The sequence below is a fragment of the Hyla sarda genome, chromosome 7, assembly GCF_029499605.1.
Source record: "Hyla sarda isolate aHylSar1 chromosome 7, aHylSar1.hap1, whole genome shotgun sequence".
In the NCBI taxonomy this organism is placed as follows: Eukaryota; Metazoa; Chordata; class Amphibia; order Anura; family Hylidae; genus Hyla; species Hyla sarda.
Genome location: NC_079195.1, coordinates 27,804,966 through 27,821,034, shown reverse-complemented (window position 1 = coordinate 27,821,034; position 16,069 = coordinate 27,804,966). Strand labels below are relative to the sequence as shown.

The 16,069-nt window shown below is 46.2% G+C and overlaps 1 protein-coding gene across 3 annotated transcripts in view; it reads left to right on the top strand.

Annotated features, from left to right (window-relative positions):
• Positions 1–16,069, top strand: part of RIMKLB (ribosomal modification protein rimK like family member B) — a 47,390-nt gene that overhangs the window by 20,574 nt on the left and 10,747 nt on the right. For all 3 annotated transcript variants that reach the window (XM_056532363.1, XM_056532365.1, XM_056532364.1), the window contains exon 3: positions 10,428–10,653. In XM_056532363.1, coding sequence (XP_056388338.1) covers positions 10,482–10,653 — 172 coding nt within the window. In that variant the 5' untranslated portion in view covers positions 10,428–10,481. The remainder of the gene's footprint in view (positions 1–10,427; positions 10,654–16,069) is intronic.

Genomic DNA, 16,069 nt, shown 5'->3' with positions numbered 1-16,069 from the left:
AGAGTAAGGTCACACAGCGCGCATCCGCTAAATACTTTGTCCGGGTAGCTCTTTGTGTCCGCTTGTAGTGGCAAATTTACTGTTGTAGAAATACACCGCTACGAGCGCACATACAGAGCTACGCAGCCGGGAGCTTGCGCTCGGTGACTGCAGTTGGCGCATCCGCAGCGTGAAATATGCTGCGGATGCGTTTCGTGTGACCCTGCCCTTAAAGGGCCAGTGAACAGCAAGCAAAGGAAAAATTGTTTGTTCGTCAGCTGATCGCATGCTGGGAGTTGTAGTTTTGCAACACCTGGAGGCACCCTGGATGGGAAACACTGCATTAGGCGGATGCCCTGAGATAGTCGTAAGTACAGCATGTGGGGGGAGGGGGGGGGTTTGTAAAAAAGTAAAGAACAGCAAACTTGTGGCACAGATGATACTTAGATGTGGCCTAATCCCATTTCCCTGTTGAACCACTACCTCATTGGAACCTGCGAGCTACCATAACTTACCCAGATGTAGATGTTGGGGGAGTCGCATACTGCGACTAGAGATGAGCGAACTTACAGTAAATTCGATTCGTCACGAACTTCTCGGCTCGGCAGTTCCTCGGACTGTATCCACCTTTTCCAGCCCACCGGAAAGCTGAACTAATTTATGCAGGAAAAGTCAGCAACCGCCGAGCTGAGCAGTTGGTGACGAATCGAACTTACTGTAAGTTCGCTCATCTCTAACTGCGACCCATGCTGCACCACAGATCACTTCTCCCTCCCTAGTAATAATCTGATCCCGTGGTCCCCATGATACCTGCCCAGTAATAAAGAGGACAGGTAAAGTATTTTACTACCTGATCTCTCTAAGGCCGGGTTCACACCACGTCTTTGCAGTACAGTTCCCGTATCAGGTTTTTGATGAAAAACTGATTCCTCAAAACCGGACTAAACTGTATCAAAACGTGTGTACAAATTGTAACCCGTATAGAGTTTGCAAAAATGATGTCCGGTTGCATCCGTTTTTAAGAAGGAAAAAAGTGTACGTTTTAAAATTTTCACTCCATTATGAATAAAGTTTCACTTTGTTTGATTGAAATTCCTAGAAGAAAAACTTTCGGTGTCACACGGGTGTTTTTATTATTATTTTTTTTTGTGGGTTTTCCACTGCGTATTTGAAACGGGGCGTGCTCTTCTTGGCCATCCACAGCGGAATTTCCGCTGCGGAAAATCTGCCACAAGCCCCATTGGTCAGTAGGGACTGGGGCGGATTATCTACAGCGGGAATTCCGCTGTGGAAAATCTGCTGCGGAAAGCCGATTAGAGCCCGCCCCCTTTCAAATATGCAGTGGAAAACCTGCCGAAAAAATCCACCCGTGTGAACGTACCCAAAAACTGGATGGAGAAAACCGGATGGAACCGTACGCACATACGGTACTGTACGGTTCCCATCGACTCCCATGTTTAAAATAAATAAATAAATCTTTACGGTTTCCAAACGGTTTTTCACCCGAACTAAAAACCGTGGTAGGCTACGATTTTGGGTACGAGGAAAAAAAAAAAATCTGACAAAACCGTACAGGATGCAAAACGGACACAACCGGATGCATCGTTTGGCATACGGTTTTCAATGGAGAGTCAATGCATACGGTTTTCAATGGAGAGTCAATGCATACGGTTTTCAATACGGTTCCGTACAATTTTCACATTGAAAACGTATACGGGAACTATATTGTAAAAACGTGGTGTGAACCCAGACGGCTGATTAATGCTGGGGACAGTCACCAAACAATCTGTTGCCACGTTAAAGGAATTTTACTGTAATTGCAGAGGAGAAAATAGCGCTTCCCTTAATCTTCACCGGACGCTGAATCAGCCTGGAAAAGTTGGTTTCAATTAGAAATGATCTGATTCCATCTGGAAACCACCCAGTGATAGAGATGACAAAAAACCGGTGAGCGCAATGATCTGGTCGTGGCTAAGGAATGGTAGATTATCAGGGACTTCTCTTCACCTCACTTTTCCCTATGCCCTAGATCGGTGGTCTTCAACCTGCGGACCTTCAGATGTTGCAAAACTACAACTCCCAGCATGCCCGGACAGCCGTTGGCTGTCCGGGCATGCTGGGAGTTGTAGTTTTGCAACATCTGGAGGTCCGCAGGTTGAAGACCACCGCCCTATATGGTCTCGTCAGCTCTTGGATCTGATCATGGTTAGAGGTGCAGATTCCAGGATTTATCGGGGGTCATCTCTTTATAACCCCTTTCATTATGGTCTCTATAGCCCAAAAGCCAATGAGAGCAAGGATGTGATCACTAGGGATGTTACTCGAAGTTTATCGTGGTAGTCTCCTCCTCAGAACCCTTTTCCATGTGCCCTATACAGTGGTCCCTCAACATACGATGGTAATTCGTTCCAAACGAGCCATCGTTTGTCGAATCCATCGTATGTTGAGGGATCCGTGCAATGTAAAGTATAGGAAGCTGTACTCGCCTGTCCCCGCCGCTCCCGATGGTGATCCCGGGCCTCCGCTGGGCTCTCCTGGTCTTCTCCGGTCCTCCGCTGTCTTCTCCGGTCCTCCGCTGTCTTCTCCGGTCCTCCGCTGTCTTCTCCGGTCCTCCGCTGTCTTCTCCGGTCCTCCGCTGTCTTCTCCGGTCCTCCGCTGTCTTCTCCGGTCCTCCGCTGTCTTCTCCGGTCCTCCGCTGTCTTCTCCGGTCCTCCGCTGTCTTCTCCGGTCCTCTTCTGTCTTCTCCGGTCCTCTTCTGTCTTCTCCGGTCCTCTTCTGTCTTCTCCGGTCCTCTTCTGTCTTCTCCGGTCCTCTTCTGTCTTCTCCGGTCCTCTTCTGTCTTCTCCGGTCCTCTTCTGTCTTCTCCGGTCCTCCGCTGTCTTCTCCGGTCCTCCGCTGTCTTCTCCGGTCCTCCGCTGTCTTCTCCGGTCCTCCGCTGTCTTCTCCGGTCCTCCGCTGTCTTCTCCGGTCCTCCGCTGTCTTCTCCGGTCCTCCGCTGTCTTCTCCGGTCCTCCGCTGTCTTCTCCGGTCCTCCGCTGTCTTCTCCGGTCCTCCGCTGTCTTCTCCGGTCCTCCTGGGCCTGCGTAGCGATGTCATTACGCCGCTGCGTACGCCATTCCTATTGGATGACGTGCTCAGCAGCGTATTGACGTCATCGAAGAGGGCCGAGAAGACACCGGAAGACCAGCGCTGGACCCGGAGGTCACCCCGGAGCATCGTGGAGGGGTAAGTAATACTTACCGCACCACACGGGGAACATTAAGCTGCTATCCGGCAGCAGCTTAAGCATTTTGCGCTGCCGGATAGCACTTAATGCGGTGGCCCCGACATAAAAAAGCATCGTATGTCGATTTCATCATATGTCGGGTCCATCGTAAGTCGGGGGGGGTCACTGTATTATGTAGCTGGTGAGAGGGCTAGGGATGAGACTCGATCTCAGCTGGTCCTCTGAAATAAGTTACTAGGCACGTCCACACCCCCATTCCGCTCTGGTTGTCAAAAATGACAGCACTTACAGATAGAAGCAATCTATGGCAGAGCCATTCTTCACATTGTCCGGCCCTTGCCCACCTAGTGCTAAATACACAAAGGGGCCGCCTTGTATAGAGTTAGGGGTTACCTTTAAAGGGGTACTCTGGTGGAAAACTTATTTTTTTTTCAACTGGTGCCAGAAAGTTAAACAGATTTGTAAATTACTTCTATTAAAAAAATCTTAATCCTTCCAGTACTTATTAGCTGCTGAATACTACAGAGGAAATTATTTTCTTTCTCTGCGGACGCCTCTGTCTGTGTCAGGAACTGTCCAGAGCAGGAGAAAATCCCCATAGCAAACCTATGCTGCTCTGGACAGTTCCTAAAATGGACAGAGGTGTCGGCAGAGAGCTGAAAATGAATACAAAAAGAAAAGAATTTCCTCTGTAGTTTTCAGTATTTTTTTTTTTTTTTTTTTTTTAAACCAAATGGTGCCAAAACGTTAAATCAGATTTGTAAATTACTTCTTTTAAAAAATCTTAATCCTTCCAGTACTTATTAGCTGCTGAATACTACAGAGAAAATTATTTTCTTTTTGTATTTCTTTTCAGCTCTCTGCTGACACCTCTGTCCATTTTAGGAACTATCTAGAGAAGCATAGGTTTGCTATGGGGATTTTCTCCTGCTCTGGACAGTTCCTGACACGGACAGAGGTGTCAGCAGAGAAAGAAAATAATTTCCTCTGTAGTATTCAGCAGCTAAGTACTGGAAGGATTATGATTTTTTTAATAGAAGTAATTTACAAATCTGTTTAACTTTCTGGCACCATTTGATTAAAAAAAAAAAAAAAAATTCCACCGGCGTAGAGTACCCTTTTAATCCTGATCCCCAGGGGTGCATTTAGCAGTAGGTGAGCAAGAGCAGCATTTTAATGGGATACTCTGAGGAAGTCAACTTATCCACTGTACACAGCATCTCGCCCATCCATGGAGAGCACTTGCCCCTGTCCTCTGAGACGAGCGGATGTGACGTCCCATTAGGCCAATCGGTGGTTGATTTGGGACCCCCATCTCTGTGTGTCATTGGCTGAGAAGGACGTCACTTCCGCTTGTCTCAGAGGGTGGGGGCCAGATGGCTCCAAGGACCGGTGAGTTGCTGGGCCCTGTACAGAAGGTCAGACTGCTGGGACCCTTTGCAATCAGACACCTATACCCTATCCTGTGGATGGAGATAACTCGTCTTCCCCGTAGTATCCCATTAAGCAAAAGTACAATGAGCAGAATGGCTCTGCAGTCGATTGCTTCTGCCTACGAATGATTTCATGTTTGACGAGTGTAGCTGGGATGGAGGTGAAGGACCAGCTGAGCCTGTGTCACCATGCAATTTTCCTGAACTTGTAACAATGGCTAGATGGGGTCTCCCAGGATCTGTTTTCTCCTCTTCACAACCTCTTTCCTGATGCCCGATATAACCCATGACCTGTGCAGAGGACTATTATTCAGCAGCGGCCCCTTCGGCTGACTTATTGCAAACTGCAATTGGTTAACATGGCCGTTTGTAATGCTACATTTCCCCTATAATGGCTGCTATAGCCAACCTTTACTTTCTTTGTCTGGAATCTTGGGAACCAGAGACATCTGTGATACGCAGCGCTATTTAAGGGCAAGTTCCCACTTGGCGTATATGCAGCGTATTTCACACTGCGCAAGATCTGCAGAAGCAGCGGGAAATGTGCTGCGTATCCCTCGCTCACCATTCACACAGGGCTTTCCAGCGGCAGCTCTATATGTGCAGTGAGTTTTGGAGGCGGGGTCATGTGTTGGCGTGACTGATACGTGGCTCCGCCTCCAAAACTCACTGCACATATAGAGCTGCCGCCGGAAATCACTGTGTGAATGGTGAGCGAGGGATACGCAGCGTATTTCCCACTGCTTCTGCAGATTTTGCGCAGCATGAAATACGCTGCGTATACGCCAAGTGGGTACGTGCCCTAAAAGCATTTCGTATCCATAGGGGGATGTGTGTGTATATATGAATGTGTGTGTGTATATGTGTGTGTGTGTGTATATATATATGTATATATATATATATATATATATATATATACACTATACATACACACACACACATATGTTTATAGTGTGTGTATGTGTGTGTATATATATATATGTATATGTATATGTATATGTATATGTATATGTATATGTATATATATATGTATATGTGTGTGTGTGTGTATATATATATATATGTGTGTGTGTATATATATATATATATATATATATATATATATATATATATATATACGATATTAGGCATGCTGGGAGTAGTAGTTCTGCAACATCTTGGGTAACACTAGATCAGTCTATGGCAGGTTTACACAGATTATTTAGTGTAAAGGGAGCTCCTAAATGGCTGATACCAGGGAGCAATAGTCTTCATATGCTCAGCAAATACAGGGACTATAGGCCTGTTTCCCAAGATGTGTGCCTTCAGCTGTTGCCAAACTACAACTCCCATCATGCTCAGAGTTGTAGTTTTGCAACAGCTGGAGGCACATTCCTTAGGAAAAACTGCAAAAGACTAAGATAGTTACCGTAAGCAGTCTACATGTGTGCAGATCAAATATGGCTGAAACGTTGCCCCAATAACCCCCCCCCCCCCCCCAGGCGGTGGAATGTCTGCTGATCTCTAGCGCCCCCCCCCCCCCCCCCCTCATGCTGATCTCTAGCGCCCCCCCCTCTCATGCTGATCTCTGCTGTGGCCCCTGTGTAGAGAGAACTCCAGCACGGCATCCTTTGTTACTGTCTCTAAGCTGCCATCGCCGTTGTCTGCTGTGTGGTGGCCATCTGCCTGGCACGTTGGCAGCTCAGTGAGCTGTCCACCTCTCTCTCTGTGTGTGGCACACCCTGTCTGCATAGCAAAAACCCCTTTGGCCGGTTCTACAATGGAGCATCCACCCACAGCCAGCAGATCGGGTGACGTCATTGTGCTCCAGGTATCCAACATGTGTCACATTTGACCTTTTTTATTTTATCCCCAATGCAGACAGCTGTTCCTTCTGTACTCTGAACTCTGCCTATTGCAAAACTAGAACTTCCAGCATGTCCGGACAGCCGAAGGCTGTCCGGGCATGCTGGGAGTTGTAGTTTTGCAACAGCTGGAGGCACCCATGGTTGGGAAACACTGAGCTAGACAAGGACTTCTAATGCTTAACCATCACGCTATAGACATAGAAAAACACTTTATCATATTTGTGCAGTTTTTTTGGCATGTTTTGAGTGCTTCACGGACTTAGATCATGTGCCTTTATTAATTTTGTGCTATTTTGTTTGCTTTTTATTTTTTATTCTTTGTAAATTTTTTAGAGGGAGGGGGGGCTTAGTGTGCGTGTCTGTATATTTAAGGGGTTGAAGTGAAGCATCCGGTCGGTGGGTGAGACACTATAGTGCAGACAACATGGCAGATCGTTACAGCGTTTTTTTTTTTTTTTTTTTTTTTTTCGATTAACCCCTTTTTGTGCTGCTCTAGTGGGGGGGGGGGTTGCATTGTTTTCCCTTGTGGCGGTGATGGGTGCATCATGTTTTGGCTGTAGACAGGAAGGGGCTGTCTGTGCCTTCTCCCTCTTTGTACTGTAGGCAGAAAATTCTTTTTTGACGAAATGCGCCAGCGATGTGCTACCTAATAGCAATGCCTCCGTGGATAGGTGTCTGGAGAGAGAAGGGGGGGGGGGGGGGGCACTGGAGTGATTAATGGGGCACCCTGCGCCCAGGGGGTGGATGATGAACGCTCAGTCTTATGGCGGGGTGGGGCCTCTCTTTTGAGTATTTGTAGAGAGAAGAGTGGGTGGGATCCAGCTTTCTCTCCCTTGCATCTCTTTTGTGCAGCGCTCTCCAGGTTGCAGAATGGATGATGGGGGGAGGGCGGCATGTGGCTGCCTTCTAGCATTACACTGGGTCTATTGTCTGCCGGCTGCGGCTCTGCAGCTTGGTAGTGATGGGGGATGTATCTGTAGAGCTGCGTTAGCAATGCCAACCTGCGTCGAAAGGAGGAGGAGGGTGGTGGTGCCTAGAACGGCGTGCAAACTTAATAGACGGACCACTCGGCATCTTTGTGCCCCTCGCCCTGATGATTAACACGTAAGACGCCCAGGTCACGTGATGCGTCAGCCTGTATTGTATGTCTGGAGTGATCTCGTTTTTGCCATCTGGACGACGTGTTGTATAGTTCTGAGAGATTGTTCTTATTCTTGGTATAATTGTGATAATTACACAGCTTGGCATAACACAGAACAACCCGAAGGATGACAATGGCGTTACGTAAATCATCAGATATGTTGCAGTCAACCGCCTTTTTTATTTTTCTCTCCTAAATGCCCAAATTATCCTGTCACCTTTAGCACATGGTAGGTGATAAGGGGCCTGATCACTACAATGGGGCCACAAGTCCAAAATTCACAATGATGAAGTCACATGTAGCAATGGTCACTCAGGCACGCTGTTGCTCCATTTGGTGTTTATGGGACTGAGGGCAGGACTCTATCTGTCTCTCCCATAGAATTTGGTGTGTGTGTGTGTGTGTGTATAATTATATATATAATCTCTATCTTAACAGTAGAATACAGCAGCACACTGCTAGCACAAAGATATAGATAAACATGAGTATATAGATACAACATGAAAAGCTATACAGCTATGGTGCAAGAAATGGAAATATAAAATTATGAAGTTATGAAATAGTGAGGTACTTAGCTTGCAATTTAGCGGCCAAATAGCTTGGACCGTCCCACCACGGTAAGGTGACCTCATTGGGACGGACCCTACACTGTGAATATGCCTCTGTGTGATCAGTTCAGCAGGCATTGCAGAACCTGAAACATCCAAGACACCTTATATACACACCTGATAGAGGTGGGTGGGGTGCAAGGGTCAACATGGAGGTAGCCACTCCCCTGTATGTGTAATACAACCAAAGGATAAGTTAGCCAGCACTATTGATTCCAAACGATTATATGGACCCGGCTTACAGGTGCAGGCTGCTGGGCTAAATATACAGCAACAGGAGAATACAGCAGCACACTGCTAGCACAAAGATAGGGATAAAACATGAGTATATAGATAAAACATGAAAGCTATACAGCTATGGTGCAAGAAATATATATATAGTAATTGAAGAAGATTCGGAGGGCACAGCTCTATTTCACGTTGTTCAAATATAGCAGGATAATGGTAATATATAAGCGGTTCAGTGGCCATAGCTGCCTTCATTACACATCACTGCCGTGGTGCTAAGTGTTAAAGATACTAGTATATGTGAATAACAGAAGAAAATACACTTGCACTCACCGGTTTTGTTACAGTGGTCCCTCAAGTTACAATATTAATTGGTTCCAGGATGAACATTGTATGTTGAAACCATTGTTTGTTTAGACAATAACTCTATGGAAACCTGGTAATTGGTTCTGAAGCCACCGAAATGTCATCCAAAAATAGGAAAAAGTGATGATTAAAGAAAAATAAATAGATAACTAATATAGATAAAGCAAGTCCTTCCATATAAAAGTAAGAGAGAGCTGCTGGAAGTCGGTGTTTCCCAACCAGGGTGCCTCCAGCTGTTGCAACACTACAACTCCCAGCATGCCCGGACAGCCAACGGCTGCCCTGGTATGCTGGGAGTTGTAGTTTTGCAACAGCTGGAGGCACCCTGGTTGGGAAAAAATGGTTTATGTAGAGGACAGGAGCTTCTTCAGGGTCCTATACAGTACACACAGTGTGTCCCAAATGGAGCCGCCCTTACTTGGTGTCCAAAGGAGCAGCTAATCCTGGCACAGGTAAGGAGTAGTACAGAACTTGCAGTTCCTCCCTGTACTGTAGGGGGCGCTACCAGACAGCCAGTCAGTGCATGCACTTCAGTAATAGAGGTGATTTACCAGTAAAATGCCCATTCTGATTTGGTCAGTTCCTCCAGTTGTGACACGTGTCACAGATCTGGACTGTCTGTACATTGTATGTTGAGTCTGGTTTCAAGTTACAATGGTCCAGAAAAGACTATTGTATGTTGAGGTCATTGTAAGTTGAGGGATCACTGTATCTGTATTCCGGATTATCCGTTGTGCTGGGAGACGTGTGGATGAAGGCGCTCAGAGGCTAGCAGCAGTCTTCCCGCACAGCCGCCTTAGAAGACCGGAAGAAGCGCGCGTCTGTGCGTGCAGCGGTTAGCCTCTGAGTGCCCTCATCCACACGTCTCCCAGCACAACGGATAATCCGGAATACAGAAAATCGCAAAACCGGTGAGTGCAAGTGTATTTTCTTCTATAAAAATATATTTAGAAATAAAAAATTTAGTAATAAAAATATATAATCTTATCCCCAACAAAAATGTTCACACAAATGATAAATCATACCCAACCCCCGTGACATATGGGCACAATACACATGGGCAAGATAGTCAAATAAGTGACTAAGTTTTGTTGTGTGATTTGAATCATGTGACCCACCAATAATGGGCAACATGTTGTATCATGATGTCCTAGTCAGAAAGATGCCCATAAGTGTTGAATCTGTCTTGAATGAGGAATCTGTTGCCACTTAATGTCCATGATTCGTTGCCAGTCTTGGCCATGTTGGGTTATTTAGTAAATTCTTCCAGGAGATAAGTGTCCCCAGATGTGTCTGGCAGCTGCTTCTCTTTTCACGATCCATGCTTTGTGTGATTAAATGGAGTCAGGTGCCAATATGTCAGCATCGGACTCCAAATTGTGGCCCTCTTAACTGTTTCAAAACTACAACTCCCAGCATGCACGGGTCACCCAGTAATAAGTGCGTTCAAGTCACGACTGGCCATATACTTCCCACAGGGTGCTACTCTGTCTGTAGGGAAGATGAGGGTCCTAGATAATGGGAGGGGTGCACATACTTCTTTGCAAACTGTTAGTCTAAGGCTCATGTCTAACTTTTTGCTTTTTTTTTTTTTTGCAGACCACTTAGGGAGCACATCCATTTCTAACCCCCTCGCCCTCTAGGCCTGTGAAAATGTGCAGCTCCAATGGCCGTATCTGGTTTCTGACAGACAGAAGGATAAAGGACGACTATCCCCAGCAGGAAATTCTCCGCGCGCTCAAGACAAAATGTTGCGAAGAAGACCTCGAGTTCCGGTATCTGCTCATGGACGAGGTGGTCTTGACCATCGAACAAGGAAACCTAGGTAAGCCAAAGCTTGGAACCAGACATTGCCGATGACCGTGTTTCCCATCCAAGGGTGCCTCCAGATGTTGCAAAACTACAACTCCCAGCATGCCTGGACAGCCAAAGGCTGTCCAGGCATGCTGGGAGTTGTAGTTTTGCAACATCTGGAGGCACCCTTGGATGGGAAACACTGGCCTGTCATTCCAACATCTGAAAGTGAGCGTGGTCTACGCACAGAGCAAGAAAGATGAGGAAAGTGCTTGACCCGTTTGTTTGACCTCAAGGAATCTGCTCTAGTATTTCACAGTAGTCACCCGGGAAGCTCTTCTTTTACCCTGGGGTTCCTATGGTAGGTTCCCCTGAGATACAGGAGTCTATGACCCTTATTGTTCTTGCCTCTTCCTGCTTTTCCCTCATGAGATCCGCTTCCTTTAGAAATACAGTAGAATCTCCCAATAGCGGACACTCACAGGGAATAAAGTGTCTACTATTGAGATGTCCCTTATTGGCTCAAAATCCTTTCCAAATTTGAGTACTGTCCTGTACTCACTGCAGAGTGTAATTACCTATAAAACATGATAAAAAAAAAATATATTACAGTACAACCTTCCAGTGACATTTAATCACCCCTTATCCCCCATGAATTTATTCCACCCTTTAAACCCTGTGCCACCTTCTGCCAAATTATCCCCCCTTACCCCCTGTACCACATAATTTCCCCTTGATCCCCCCCCCCCCCCCCTGTGCCATTTAATTCCCCCATTATCACCCTCTGTGTAAATTCATCACTCCCCTCTTTATGAAGTGATAAAGGGGTAATGAAATAGCACAGGGGGATTAAGGAGGTGCTCCGCCCCTAGACATCTTATCCCCTAACCAAAGGATAGGGGATAAGATGTCGAATTGTGGGGGTCCCGCTGCTGGGGACCCCCGGGATCTACCATGCAGCACCCACCTTTAGCGGCTTCCGGAACCGCTGGAGGTCCTCGGGTTGAGTACATCTCGACCACGAGGGCGGAGCATAGTGATGTCATGGCTCCGCCCCCTCAATGCAAGTCTATTGGAGGGGTGTGACAGCTGTCATGCCCACTCCCATAGGCTTGCATTGAGGGGACGGAGCGTGACGTCACACAGGGGCAGAGCCGTGACGTCGCTATGCTCCATCCCCGTGATCACCAGTAATCAGACCCGGAGCGAACACGCTCCAGGGATTGATTCTAACTGGGTGTGGCGTGGAAGATCACGGTGGTCCCCAGCGGCGGGACCCCCGTGATCAGGCATCTTATCCCCTATACTTTGGATAGGGGATAAGAAGTCTTAGTGCCGGAGTACCCCTTTAAGAGGAAAATGTGTGTGTGTGTGTGTGGCACAAAGGGGAAAAAAAGGGGGGGGTGATTTGACGCAGGGGGGTTCAGGGAAGGAGGGGGGAGAATGATGTGGCCCGTGGGTGTGTACAGAAGTAGGGGATCACTGAGGTCTTCTGCTTCTGTGCTGGAGCTGCAGTGGGGGCCCGGTAGTCTGGGCCCCTTACTGGGGTATTGGCTGTACCCCCTGACGGTGACCCTGTGTACAAGGTAGGGCCGGCACATAAGCCTGGTTGTCCCCTATTGGGATCGTCCACGTCCCCTCTTTTGTCTTATGGGACTCTGCCGGGGAATTAAACTGTCCACTATTCGGGGGTGTCCCCTATTGGGAGGTGTCCACTAAGGGAGATTTCACCAAATGCACTTAACGGGGATATCCAGGATTACAAAAACGTTGCTGATTTCTTGCTGAAACAGCACCACTGGAAGGGAGCTGAGCTGTAATACCACACACAACCTGAGGACAGGAGTGGTGCCATTTTTGGAAGAAAGCTGCTATGTTTTTCTAAATCTAGAAAAGCCATTTTAAAACTCTATTTTAGGTTATCTATACAGAAATCCATTTGACATCTAAAATCAGTCTGCATTACACGTATAAGTAGGGATTCCACAACGCTGTTCATATGCTATAGATTTTGCAGCAGCCACTGATTTGTGGCAGAGAGGATTAGTAGAGTGAATAGTCTCGCAAATCTGCTTTAATTCTGCCATAGAAATCTTTTTGTCTTTATTAAATCTTGTAAATGTAGAAGTACGAAATACTCTGTGTGACCCAAAAACTTTTAGGGAATCGCATTCTGGGCTTACATTGGGCCTACACCCTTGTGTGCTACACTGTACAAATACCATACAGTTAGTAGGTTCCATACTTATATGCCAATAAGATCTCCTGATCTCCCCATACACCAGTGTTTCCCAATCATTGTGCCTACAGCTGTTGCAAAACCAACTCCCAGTATACCCAGACAGCCCATGGCTAGTTTTGCAACAAGGGACCTTGTTTGAGAAACATTTCCATACACTGGTGAAATCCATCATGTCCGATCTCCTGACATCACCTGGATAGTTAGGTAGGTCTTTTTGCTGATGACACAGAGCATAGCTGCTTTCTTCCAAACAGCACCACCCATGTTCTCATGGTGCTATCCTTCATATAAGATAGGGATCGACATGAGGCTATTCTTATAAGATAGGGATCGACATGAGGCTATTCTTATAAGATAGGGATCGACATAAGGCTATCCTTCATATAAGATAGAGATAGACATAAGGCGATCCTTCATATAAGATAGGGATCGACATAAGGCTATCCTTCATATAAGATAGAGATAGGCATAAAGCTATCCTTCATATAAGATAGTGATAAGCATAAAGCTATTCTTCATATAAGATAGGGATTGACATAAGGCTATCCTTCATATAAGATAGGGATAGGTATAAGGCTATTCTTTATATAAGATAGGGATAGGCATAAGGGTATTCTTCATATAAGATAGGGATAGGCATAAGGCTATCCTTCATATAAGATAGGGATAGGAATAAGGCTATTCTTCATATAAGATAGGGATAGGTATAAGGCTATCCTTCATATAAGATAGGGATAGGTATAAGGCTATTCTTCATATAAGATAGGGATAGGTATAAGGCTATCCTTCATATAAGATAGGGATAGGTATAAGGCTATTCTTCATATAAGATAGGGATCGGCATAAGGTGATTCTTTATATAAGATAGGGATAGGCATAAGGCTATCCTTCATATAAGATAGGACCAGGGACTATTGATAGGATTCAGATTATTGGGCAGACTAGATGGGCCGAATGGTTCTTATCTGCCGACACTTTCTATGTTTCTATGCTCCAAAGTGACACCGGTCAACCACCCCTAAGGTCAACAGGAATAAAATCATCCCCAAAAAAATGCAACAGCAAAATGTGACCCTACCGTAAGGAAGGAATCGCCCCCTGGTATATCGCTTCCTCTGTCTACCGATGGGTTTTAGACTTGCTGCTCTAGTATCTGATTCTCCCATGCTTGCACTGCCCTATTGTAGTATGTTTAGGCCTGGGATACAGAGACTGCACACGGCTCTGTGTATTCCTATAGACACCTGTTGTAGAGCAATAGATAATAATAATAAATAAATAATAATAAAAATAAATAAAAATAATAATCCATAGCCGTATATTATAGAATTACAGGGCCAAAAATTCCTCAGTACTTGGGATCAGGTTATGAAAGGGGACCAGATGGGTTCACGTTTATAGTCTGCCACGTGGTCTCGGAGTGACGTTTTGTTTTTTTCCCACTTGGCACCGTATGCAGCTTATGAAATGCAGCCATTCCTACAGCGGAGTAAAGAGAGGGGGGGGGGATGCATCACAAGACTGAAGCGGGGAGCTCTATTGTAGTATGTTTAGGCCTGGGATACAGAGACTGCACACGGCTCTGTGTATTCCTATAGATGCCTGTTGTAGTGCAATAGATAATAATAAAAATAATAATAATAAAAGCTAAGAATCATAATAAAAATTATAATTAATAATAATAAAAAATAAAAATATATAAATCAATAAATAATAATAAAAACAATTATATTATAGAATTACAGGGACAAAGATTCCTCAGTATTTCGGCTTCAGGTTATGAAAGGGGACCAGATGGGTTCCCGTTTATAGTCTGCCACGTGGTCTCGGATTGACGTTTTGGTTTTTCCCACTTGGCACCGTATGCGGCTACAGCGGAGTAAAGGGGGGGGGGGATGCATCACAAGACTGAAGCCGGGAGCCGCCCCTCCTCCTTATGTAAACTTCCTACCAGCTGACATGTCACAGGAAGGTTTGGCGAGAGAAGCTTTTTCTGGATGTTCTTCCCCCGCAGTCTTGGAAAGAGGCCGCGATGCCGTTATAAAGGAATGTGTTTAGTGCAGAGCTGCAAAACTACAACTCCCAGCATGCCCGGACAGCCGAAGGCTGTCCGGGCATGCTGGGAGTTGTAGTTTTGCAGTACCTGGAGCCACAGACTTGTAGAACATTGCCCTCCGATCTTCTTTATTGGTTTATTTCCCCTTTAAGTAGGTCTGAAGGCTTTTGTAATACAATGAATAGTTTAGCAGCGTCAGCTCGATCATCTTTTATCCCTTTTTTTTTTTTTTTTGTCCACTTGAGAATTTCCTCCGCTTCCAGAAACAAGATTCTCATTCAGCATTCCAAGCACTTTCCTGTGTCTGCTTCCCCTCGGCTCCCGTCTGTCCAGCTCCTGCAATGCGGCAGCTGTAAATGTGCCTCGTCTCTCTCTCTCTCTCTCCACGGCCGTAACCTGCCGGTGTTTCCAGTTATTGGAGATTATGGCGTTTAGTGTTACACTTACCTTCCCCCCCCCTCCTCCTCCTCACCCCTTTCATTGACCGACCAGGATCCCTGATGACATATCCCCGCAGTTCAAAAGGGGCCCGTATTGTGGTGGGAGAATAGTAAAGGTCACTGAGCAACAATGGGACCAGCTTAGCCCGGACAGGGGCCTGACATGGCGGAGGCGCTTTGCAGCACGGAGCCCTTTTGCACGCTTGTGCGTGAAAGGGGGCTTACGGACCGGCGTCCGTTCTTTTATGAAAGGTTGACGTGGTTTTTTCCTGTTGCTCCGCTGATCCAGCAGTTGCTTTCTTGCTGGATTTCCCATGCATGAGATAATATATTGTGAGTCTTGTGACATCTGACTGTAAAGTCCTTTGTAAACACGCACATGTTAGACCCTGGGGGCCGGGTAACATCCTGGTTGCCTTTAAAAAAAAAAAAAGTCTAAGAAATGAGGCTTGTTGCCTATGCATATATAGTGTCTAGAGATGAGCGAACTTACAGTAAATTCGATTCGTCACAAACTTCTCGGCTCGGCAGTTGGACTTATCCTGCATACGTGAGTTCAGGTGCTCCCGTGGGCTGGAAAAGGTGGATACAGTCCTAGGAGACTCTTTCCTAGGACTGTATCCACCTTTTCCAGCCCACCGGAGCACCTGAAAGCTGAACTAATTTATGCAGGAAAAGTCATCAACTGCCGAGCCGAGAAGTTTGTGAC